Consider the following 11,634-nt stretch of genomic DNA (forward strand, 5'->3'; position numbering starts at 1 on the left):
ATGTATTACTAGTCCTCGCATCGATATCGACTAACTAAACTTTTGATATATTAGTGGTAAGCTTCTTCGTGTTCGGTCCTGCTGCGCAGTTTCTTATTTAAGATGATCCCGTACCAACTCGACCGACTTTCAACGCTTGTCGTCACACCCTAGCGTCAGGGCTGTTCTCGCGGAAGCTGTTCGTGACGTCTGCTGCGCCAGAGAATTGTTTTAAATACGAAGCATTTCTTAGCGAACCTTTGGCACTTTGAGCGTTTATATTGCCGCGCGTCTTATGTTTCATGAGTTGAAGCTACACGCTCCAAGACTGTCAGCAACGCTCAGCGCAAACCGCGCCACATTGTTCGCGAAACTTCCCGATCATTGTAGATCGTTTTGTTAAGATTGCGCGCCGCACGCGAACGTTCCAGCTTTGTCGAGAGATAACGCCGCCACCAGCGATATCGCTGGAAAGTTCGATAGCGCCTGTATAAAAGCCGACACGCTTGACCGCTTGTCAGTTGATCGACGGTCGACGCTCTGTCCGCCGCTATCAGTGTGTTGCTGTAGATTGACTTACAGTTTCCCGGCCACAAGTTCGGCCAAATAAACAGTTTCATCTCGAACGTGTTGACTGCTGTCTTCGTCGTCACGACCACGTGACATCTGGTGGAGGTGCTGCTTCATGATCCGGACGCCACCGCGGGGCGCTGACCCAAGCCCAAGCCGAGAAGAAGACGCTAAGGACAACCCGGATCCTCGAACCAGCCGCCGGCAGAAGGGACTACAACCAGAGTACGGGCTCCTTCCCGAAAACACCAGGCAGCCGAAGACCGTCACATCGACCGCCGAGACGATGACAGACCCCCTGCCACCTACAACGGTAGTGATGCAACAGCCAAGGGAGCCACCGACTTTCCGTGGATCGTCGTTTGAAGACCCGGAGAGCTGGCTGGAGACGTACGAGCGAGTCGCCGCCTTCAACCACTGGGACACTGAAGAGAAGCTGCGCCACGTCTACTTCTACTTAGAAGACGCCGCGAAGACGTGGTTCGAAAACCATGAATCGAGCCTTCAATCCTGGGACCTCTTTCGGACGACGTTCCTTAATACCTTCGCGAGCATCGTCCGCAAGGAAAAGGCCGCTGCTTTGCTGGAGACAAGAGCACAGCTACCGAATGAGACGGTCACCATCTACACGGAAGAGATGACGCGACTTTTCCGCCTGGCTGATGCTGCCATGCCTGAGGAAAAAAAAGGTCCGCTTCCTTATGCGGGGAGTGAAACAAGACCTCTTTGCAGGATTGGTGCGGAACCCACCGAAAACTGTCATCGAATTCCTAAAGGAGGCTACAACAATTGAAAAATCCCTCGAGATTAGGACGAAGCAGTACAACCGCTCAACCCCGTCGACAGGCTACACCGAAGCGCACTCGCTAGGCACCGACGACCTACGGGAAACCATCAGAGCGATAGTGCGGGAGGAGCTGCGCAAGCTGTTGCCTTCAGCGCAGCCTCAAGTGGATTCGATCGCCGACATGGTCCGCGAGGAAATCCAGCAGTCGCTGGGCACCCCCGATGCAGCGCAGCCGCAGCTGCAAGCAATGAACTATGCTGCAGCAGCCCGACGCAACGCCCCCGCTCCTCGTCCACGTCAAGACGCCGCGCCGCCGCAGCAGTTCGGCCGCCAGACGCCGCCGCCCCCACCACCACCAACGCCCTACCGTCCTCCTGTCGCCCAGCGCTATGCCCCGCGCTACGCCCCAAGGAAGACCGACGTTTGGCGCGCCCCTGACAACCGCCCGCTCTGCTACCACTGCGGGGAGGCCGGCCATACCTACCGCCGCTGCCAGTACCGTCAGATGGGGCTACGCGGATTCGCCGTCAACGCACCGCGCCCGCAGCCGGGCGAACGGCCTCGCGACATCGACGACTACCTCACCGGAACACAGTGGCAAGAACGACGACCTTCCCGCTCGCCGTCGCCCGGCCGTTACATGTCACCGCACCGCCGGCAGTACACTGGCCCAAACCGGGGCCGGTCGCCTAGCCCGTATCCGGGAAACTAAGGGCAGCAACCGATGGAGGTGCGGTTGCTGCACGACGAAATGCCGAAGATCCTCCGCGGCCGCCGACGACGACAACGCGACGAGACCTGCAGAACACGACGCGAAGCAGACGAAGCCCTGCCGACGAAACCTCGCGAATTGAAGAAGACCCGACGACGCAACATAGAAGCAGCGGAACATACCGACGCAGCCGTGACCCGACGCCGCGACCCAACCGCAACGCAAGACGACGAACTAGCGACCTCGACGTTATCATCGACGGCCACAACGTCACCGCTCTCGTCGACACTGGGGCCGACTATTCCGTCGTCAGTGGGCCATTCGCCACCAAGCTGAAGAAAGTAAAGACCGCGTGGAGTGGACCCGAAATCCGGACAGCTGGAGGCCACCTGATAACGCCGATTGGTGTCTGCACGGCGAGAGTCACCATCAATAACCGAACTTATCCTGCGAGCTTTGTAATCCTACAAAACTGCTCCAGGGATGTGATACTTGGAATGGACTTCCTAAGTGACCATGGCGCCGTCATCGACCTGAGGTCTGAGTCGATAACACTGACCTCAGACAAAGCGCTCCCGCCCCACGCGATGCCAGGCAACCATGCATTGAATGTGATAGAAGAGCAGGTGACCATTCCGCCGCGCTCCAGCGTCATTATTTCCGTCGGCACCGAAAAACCTGCGAACCTTGAAGGCGTCATCGAGGGCGATCAGCACCTACTCCTGAACCGTCAAATTTGCGTCGCACGAGGTATAGCCGAGCTGCGTGACGGTAAAGCAAAGGTAGTGCTGACAAACTTCAGCCACGAATATAGGCACGTCAACTTTGGTACGACGGTTGCCTACATCGACGAATGTGTAGCCGCCAGCGATGCTTTCGCCCTCTTCGATGCTGCCGACCCTGCTTCGACGAATAGAGGTCCCGAACCGGATTTTGACGTCAACCCGAGCCTTCCGAAGGCCAAGCAAGACCAGCTCAACACCCTGCTCCTGCAATACAAGGACTGTTTCTCGTCGTCATCGCGGGTCCAACAAACGCCCCTTGCGAAGCACCGCATTATAACAGAAGAAAATTCTCGACCACTCCGTCAGAGCCCCTACAGAGTTTCTACTCGAGAGCGCGACGCGATAAAGAAACAAGTCGACGAGATGCTACGCGACAACATCATCCAGCCGTCCAAGAGTCCGTGGGCGTCACCCGTGGTGTTAGTGAAGAAGAAGGACGGGACACTGCGCTTCTGCGTTGATTATCGGCGCCTGAACAAAATCACGAAGAAGGACGTGTACCCCCTCCCACGAATAGACGACACCCTGGATCGACTTCACAACGCGACGTACTTTTCGTCGATGGACCTCAAGACCGGCTACTGGCAAATCGAAGTCGACGAGAGAGACCGAGAAAAGACTGCCTTTATAACACCCGACGGCCTGTTTGAGTTCAAGGTCATGCCTTTCGGTCTTTGCTCGGCACCTGCGACGTTCCAGCGTGTCATGGACACCGTACTGGCCGGATTGAAGTGGCAGACGTGCCTAGTGTATTTGGACGACGTCGTCGTGTTTTCCTCGACCTTCGACGAGCATCTCCGGCGGCTTGAGGCAGTACTTCAAGCAATCAAGGCCTCTGGACTGACCCTGAAGCCAGAAAAGTGCCGATTCGCGTACGACGAGCTCTTGTTTCTGGGTCATGTGATCAGCAAGTCTGGAGTGCGCCCAGACCCGCGGAAAACAGCTGCCATCGCCGACTTCGCGCCACCCACCGACAAGAAGGCCGTGCGCCGATTTCTCGGCCTATGCGCCTATTACAGACGCTTCATCAAAAACTTTTCACGTATCGCCGAACCACTGACGCTTCTCACGAAGAATAACGTGGAATTCAGGTGGGAAACGGCGCAAGTGCAAGCCTTTCAAGAACTTAAACGACGCCTGCAGGCGCCACCCATACTTGCGCATTTCGACGATTGCGCCGATACGGAAATACACACCGACGCAAGCAGCGTAGGACTCGGTGCCGTCCTTGTGCAAAAGACTGACGGGCTTGAAAGGGTTATCAGTTATGCTAGCCGGTCACTATCCAAGGCAGAAGCAAACTATTCCACAACAGAAAAGGAATGCCTTGCCATCCTCTGGGCTACGTCAAAGTTTCGCCCCTACCTCTATGGCAGGCCCTTCAAAGTTGTCAGTGACCATCATGCCTTATGTTGGCTAGCTAACTTGAAGGACCCTTCAGGTCGTCTCGCACGATGGAGTCTGAGGCTTCAAGAATTCCATATTACCGTCGTGTACAAGTCCGGACGAAAACACTCTGACGCCGACTGCCTGTCTCGTGCCCCTGTCGACGCGCCGCCTCAAGACGACGACGATGACTGCTTCCTCGGAACTATAAGTGCCGACGACTTCGCCGAAAGGCAACGGGCCGACGCGGAACTGGGGGGCCTTATTGAGTACCTCGAGTGCAAGACCACCGTTGTTCCGAAGGCATTCAAGCGAGGACTGCCGTCGTTTTTCTTACGGAACGGCGTTCTCCTGAAGAAGAACTTCTCGCCCCTTCGAACCGACTACCTTCTCGTCGTGCCCTCATCATTGAGACCAGAAGTCCTCCAGGCCCTACACGACGACCCGACGGCTGGACACCTCGGTGTTTCCCGCACGCTCGCCAGAATACAGGAAAAATACTACTGGCCACGCCTTGCTGCCGACGTCGCCCACTACGTTAAGACTTGCCGAGATTGCCAGCGACGGAAGACACCGCCGACTAGGCCAGCGGGACTTCTGCAGCCAATCGAACCACCTCACCGGCCATTCCAGCAAATCGGGATGGACCTACTGGGGCCGTTCCCGACGTCGACTTCCGGCAACAAGTGGATCGTCGTAGCAACTGACTACCTCACTCGCTACGCCGAGACAAAGGCCTTGCCCAAAGGCAGTGCCGCCGAGGTAGCCAAGTTCTTCGTGGAGAACATCGTCTTGCGTCATGGCGCCCCAGAGGTCCTCATCACAGACAGAGGTACCGCCTTTACTGCTGACTTAACTCAGGCGATCTTCAAATACAGCGAGACGAGCCACCGCCGCACCACCGCCTACCATCCACAGACCAATGGCCTCACCGAACGTCTAAATAAGACCATCGCCGACATGCTGGCCATGTACGTCGACGTTGAGCACAAGACGTGGGACGCCGTCCTTCCGTACGTGACCTTCGCTTACAACACGGCCGTCCAAGAAACGACGCAGATGACGCCGTACAAGTTGGTCTATGGAAGGAGCGCGGCGACGACGCTCGACGCCATGCTACCGAACGTCACCGACGAAGAAAATCTCGACGCCGCCGCTTACTTACAACGTGCCGAAGAAGCTCGACAGCTCGCCCGCCTGCGCATCAAGACCCAGCAGAACACCGACAGCCGTCGCTACAATCTTCGACGACGCTTCGTGGAGTACCAGCCCGGCGACCGTGTCTGGGTCTGGACACCAATACGACGACGCGGACTGAGCGAGAAGCTTCTGCGACGATACTTCGGACCGTACAGGGTACGACGTCTCGGCGCACTCGACTACGAGGTTGTCCCCGACGGCATCACGAACTCTCAGAGGCGCCGAGCTCGACCCGAGGTCGTGCATGTGGTGCGCCTTAAACCGTACTATGCACGTTAACGCACCAGATGACTCTAATGTTTGCTTTCTTTATTAGTTTTCTTTAGTATTGCATTTATTCATGTTCTGTTTTCAAGCATCGGGACGATGCTTTTTCAGAGGGGGGCATTGCCGCGCGTCTTATGTTTCATGAGTTGAAGCTACACGCTCCAAGACTGTCAGCAACGCTCAGCGCAAACCGCGCCACATTGTTCGCGAAACTTCCCGATCATTGTAGATCGTTTTGTTAAGATTGCGCGCCGCACGCGAACGTTCCAGCTTTGTCGAGAGATAACGCCGCCACCAGCGATATCGCTGGAAAGTTCGATAGCGCCTGTATAAAAGCCGACACGCTTGACCGCTTGTCAGTTGATCGACGGTCGACGCTCTGTCCGCCGCTATCAGTGTGTTGCTGTAGATTGACTTACAGTTTCCCGGCCACAAGTTCGGCCAAATAAACAGTTTCATCTCGAACGTGTTGACTGCTGTCTTCGTCGTCACGACCACGTGACAATATCTATCTATCTGTCTATCTATCTAGCCGCCTACGTGTGGGTGCTCTCATGATCGCCTCCTTAACTTGGTGTAGACCAAGGTAGGCATGGCAGGGTAAAAGGATTTGACGAATATGACTGTCGGGTCGTGACATGAATAATGTGAAAATCCTGGCGCGTACGTCGTCAAACCCTTTCCTCCAGACACGTGTGGCACATACCCGTTTACCACGGGCCGCGGTGTACGGTTATGCGCCACAGGTGATTGACAGTTTATTGACTGATTGACAGCGGCGAGAACAGACATTGGTAAATTAAATGCGCGAGCGTTAAGAAAACCGACATCGGCAGCGTTGATCCGACGAATGGAAAGAATAAAAATCAGGTTCCCAGCAGGAATCGAACCCAAGCATTCTGCGTGGCAATCGGGTATTCTACCACAGCGCTGCGCAAAGTCTAGTCACTGCTTTGGAAAAATATCCTATATATGCAGGCGTAATGTCGGTGCAACGTCAATTGTGGTTGTGGTGTTGGCTATCTAATTTTGTAACAAAGCGATAAACACTATGTATACTCCTACGATACACGTGTTATGTCACCTTAACGTCCGTGGTTCCAGCGTTGACTCCGCTTTTATAGCAGTATGATAAACATTACATTTGTATTCCTATGATTCAGCAAGCTATATTGAAGCATTGCTTGACCCCGGAGGAATACGTTAACGAAAGTTACAATGATATTACCTGACTGCACCATAAAGTGCACTTAGTTTCGACAATACTGACGTATGTAGTCTAACGTGAGGGCTGACGTTACGTCACACCATAAGTTACCCTTTAAACGCTAAGTTTTTTCGACGTTCCTGGTAAGGCCACGATGTGCACACAGCTACTACACTTACAAAAAAAACGCCAGGCCTGCGCGGAAAGCGCAGCACAGTCACAGCGAAAGCTGGAAGAGCGGCACTTCTAGAGCCCGTTATAAACTCTACTGTGGCTACTAATACAGGTACATTAGCAACGTACCCACTACGCCACAAAGCGTAATTTTTGGGAAGTTGGGAAGCACCCAGCACAACATTATTCGTTGTTCTGCGGAGAAGCGAGGTACGATATGTAAGCGATTATGTGCAGTTTGTTGATGCGGCGGTTGATGACGATGAATAATTATGGTTGCGCCCTTTGTAATGGGTTGGAAACTTTAAACAACCCACTAGTTACGTAATTCATAATATGTGACGCCCGGTTGTTATTTAACTGTCCCACCACGCTTTATAACACACTTTACCGGAGAAACGTAGAGCGAGAGAGAGAGAGAGAATTGACTTTATTCTGACCCTGAGGAAATGGATCATGGGAGCCTTATGGGCTTCCTTGGCAACCAACCGAAGTGCACTTGCGAGGAACCCACTAGGCTATAAATCATTGTAATTTCTGAGAAGTAGGGCAGTAGGCACTGTGCCATTTTTCGTCATTCTACAGACAGCCGTGGTACCTGCTAAACGCATGTAAGGCATTATGCGCACTTTGTTGATGCAGTGCCTGATGACGATGAAGAATTATGGCAGAGTCCTTTGTAATGGGTTGGAAGCATTCAACAACCTACTCGTTGCGCAATTCGCATTGTGTGACGCCTGGTTACAGAATTCGCGTTGTGCGACGCTTGGTGCTTAATCTACTCTTTTACCACGCTATATTGCATATGCTAATGTGGTTCCTTCCCAACATGTAGCCTGTATAGGACCTTTTTGCAAAGCAGTTTCAAGCACCGGCATGGCTCAGAGGTTGAATACTGGGCTCCCACGCAGAGGGCCCAGGTTCGAACCTCGTTCCATCCTGGAATTTTTTTCTTATTTAGCTTTTTTTCTTATTTCGAGCGATACTGGTTACGGACACCGGCGGCGGCGGCGGCAGCGGACAACTACGGCACCAAAAACGGCCGGTGAAATGATCTCATAACAGCTTTCGCTGTAAAACACGACGATCCACCTCGTAGCGCTTGGCTCAAAGCCATAAAATAGAGCATAGAAGTACTCGCTGACTGCTTCGCATGAAACCGATTCTCACAACGAGGGGAATCTGGCGAATTTTTCTTTGTCTTCATTTTTAGCGTCTCGGTTTCAGGCTTTTGCAAGGACGTATGAGCGCGCAGCCCGCTTTCGCAAAGATGAAGTAGGCTGCATGTCGCGCGCATGGGCGTCGGCAGGATGTTGTCCATATTGCATCGCGGTGGGGAAGGGTGTAGCTCTAGTGTGGATGGAGGGGCAAGTGTTATTTTTGCAACCCTCTGCCAACGCCGATGGTCACGCGGACGCCGCGTGTACGAAGTGAACGCACAGCTCGCGCTCCTCGAGCTACTGTGCGTGGTTGGTCATGTGCTCTTTTGCACGATTTTTATCCGACGCTGGCTTTTCGCTCAAGGTCACGTTCGTATGAGACCTAACGTACATGCGAACTCGATCGTGCGAACAAGTGTACTTTATTCGCGCATCAACGTCTCGTTAACTCCAGCAGACATTGCCCGCAAGCTCTCTGCCGGGACTGTTATCTGGTCGATAAAAAAAATGTTTAATTATAAAGCATCTCGCCAAGCCGCTATTCAGAACATATGCCGTCCGAAAGGCGTTGGCTGCAGCGATAATGGGTCGTCGCTGTCGGCCCTGAATCTACGACGCGTCGTCGACGGCCGCACGGAGGTCGCCGGGACGGCGACAGGCTCTGGCCCTGTCCCTTCGAAGAAGCGGCAACGCGTCGCGGGGTTCATGGCCGACGCGACGGGACAAGTGAATGCCGCGGCGAACGCTCGAAAGTTCTTCAGCGGCAGAGTGCAGGCCAACCGCTGCCTGTCCGTAGGCTCGCGGGCGCACGACGCCTGGCAGAAGGACACGAAAAAGGCCTGGTCTTCCGAGAGTCCTAAGAAGGTCTGAGGCCGCCGCTTGAGCAGTCCTCGCCTGTTGTTGCCGTCGCTTATCGATCGCGTCGCGTTAAAGGCCGCGTACGCTACCTCGACGGCCGCGAGACCTTCGAAGAAGGACTCGACTCTGTCGGCGCCTGCCGCGCGGCACGCCGTCCTTCGCTCGTACTCCCGGTATGATTCCTTGCCCCACCAGAGACCGGAAGTCAAACCGCGACCGTCGAGGAGTACGCCACGGGGGTCGAACGCCCTAGACAGGGCGGCGGCGTACTGGGCTCCCAAGGCGCCCATGTTGACGGCACGGCCTCCACCCTCGACGAAAAGCGGGCTGCGCAGACCGTGCAGCGAGACTGCCAGCATGTTCGGGAAATAGTGGTACCTGAAGAGGGCCCGCTGCTGAGATTGCGTGTCTTCGGAATAGAATAAGAAGGCGTCCTCTTCGGTTCCCGTTTGCCGGTTCTTCGTTCCCATCAGCGACCGGCGCCCTTCGAAGGCACCAAGCCAGTAGCGAAGCATGGTGACGCCGTCGCCGCCGGGTTCTGGGAAGTGCTTCAAGACTTGGTCCACCGCGGATCCGTTGAGGTATGCTTCCGGTGGCCACAGGGTGACGTTAACGCGACGCAGCTTCTCGACGGCTGCCGCTCGGCTCTCGCGGTCTATCCAGGGAGACTTGACGAACAGGTCGATGGCCGTCTGGGTGACGGTCATGAGAATACCGTCCACAGCGGAGCGCACGGACGCCGGGTAGTTGACGACCACGTAGCCGGACAAGAAGGCGAGACCGAAGGCCCTCTGCGTCGCCCAGAAACAGTCGGCGCGGCGGGTCTCGGCCGGCGACTGAGTCATCGCGACGGGTCGACCCGGTAGCGCCGGGTCCGCCATCCACCCGAGAAGCTGCACCAGGCACCAGCCCAACTGGTAAAGCACCGTGTCGGCGGACAGAACGCCCAGAAGATTGTCGACGGCCTGCAGCAACCTGACGTTGGTAGCGAGCACACTGTCCGCATCGGTCAGCCTGATGCCGTTGAGCTTCCTCAGGTGCCAGTTGAGCAGCGTCAGCCACTGGCCTGTGGTCAGGTGAGGCGTGGCCAGTTTATGAATTTGCTTCAGCGGGAACGCCATCTCGCTCTGGCCGCCGTTTGCCGCGTCGGACAGTGCGCCGGCGATGGCCGACTCGTCGCGGCGCAGCTCCTCGACGTCCTTGTCGCTGATGGGGACGAAGTTGTTGGTTCGTAGGGCGTCGTAAAAGCGACGCACGCGGGACTTGTACTCCCTGCGAGACACCGCGGCGTCGAGCGCCTTTTTCCAGCCGCTGGAGACGATGCCGTGGCCGATTCTCAAGAGACGGCGGGCGACCTTGCTTCCGGGTGCGGCTGGGGCGGAAGGAGGCGAGATTCGTATCGAGAACCACAGGCCGAGGTTCCAGTTGAGCTCGAGGTCTAGAAGGACGTCCAAAGGCTGATGCGCCGCGGGAGCCGACGTCGCCCTCTCGGGCCACGACAGCGACCGGTTCGCGAGGAACTCCCTTAGCATCACGACGTCAGCCGCGGCGTCCCCGCCCCGCTGCAGGCAGAAGTGGTACGCGCGTTCTGCACGATTGCGTTCTTGTCCCGGACGACCGGTCTGCAGTGCTCCTGCCCTGCCGTTGGGAAATATGGTCGCCGTCCCGCCCTGATCGTGCGACGACATCGGTGACGTGGCGGGTGCTTCGAGGTACCGGATGACGTCTAGCTGCGCTACGTCCAGGAGGTCGCGAAGAGCTGTTTGCGCCGCGCTGACACGCGGCTGCCAAGAGCCGCAAGCGAAGCGGTAGAAGTCCTCACAGGGTGCAGTGCTGCGGTTCAGCGAGTCCCTGAGCCTGCGGAAGTGGGCCAGGCACAACTGCGACTGGCAGGTGTTCCACGAACCGCGACCTACGCCACCGAGGGCATCGCGGTTGTTGCGTCGGTAGCGCAGCACCGACAGGCCGACGGTTATGGCGCTCAGCGTCAGCACCACGCCCAGGAAGGAAGACGCCAGGGGACCGAGACCTCCTGCACGCTCCCGTCTCTCTTCCTCGCTCGATAAAGTTTCTAAATGGGGACCACGACGCGTCGTTTTCCGCTGCATGGCTGTTACAGCTGGTCAGAACAGCGCGTGCCACAGCTCTGAGCACGAGATCCGCTTGCTCGCTTGCTTGCTTGCTTGCTTGCTTGACCCTTAATTTTTGGCTCTTACCCACTACGGGGGATGGTTCATGAAACGGGAGGTTATCAGTGGGGAAATTTAAAATTTATACAAAGGAAAAGAAACTAATCGGCCGTCTAGGGTATATAGAAAAATTGAAGAATTATTTGTTTATGTACCAATTAAAAGAGGAATAGACCAAGCATATGGAATACAATGAAATAGCGAAAGGAAGTCCGATGTACCAAATTTTAATTGGCACTTCCGTTCCTGCAATACCTTTTCAGTTCTGTAGAGTACATGAAAAATTTCCAGATTGAGGCATTGACGAAGACGATACGTAGAAATTAATGTACCACAATAAAAATTTAACGACCATGTATC

At 55.4% G+C, this 11,634-nt stretch overlaps 1 protein-coding gene across 1 annotated transcript; it reads right to left on the reverse strand.

The window, feature by feature from the left end:
• Positions 1-8,769: 8,769 nt before the first annotated feature.
• Positions 8,770-11,193, reverse strand: LOC119405421 (endothelin-converting enzyme 2). Its single transcript, XM_037672258.1, has one exon. The coding sequence runs from the start codon at positions 11,191-11,193 to the stop codon at positions 8,770-8,772; it is 2,424 nt and encodes an 807-aa protein (XP_037528186.1).
• Positions 11,194-11,634: the final 441 nt, after the last annotated feature.

This window comes from Rhipicephalus sanguineus, chromosome 9, assembly GCF_013339695.2.
Source record: "Rhipicephalus sanguineus isolate Rsan-2018 chromosome 9, BIME_Rsan_1.4, whole genome shotgun sequence".
Classification (NCBI taxonomy): Eukaryota; Metazoa; Arthropoda; class Arachnida; order Ixodida; family Ixodidae; genus Rhipicephalus; species Rhipicephalus sanguineus.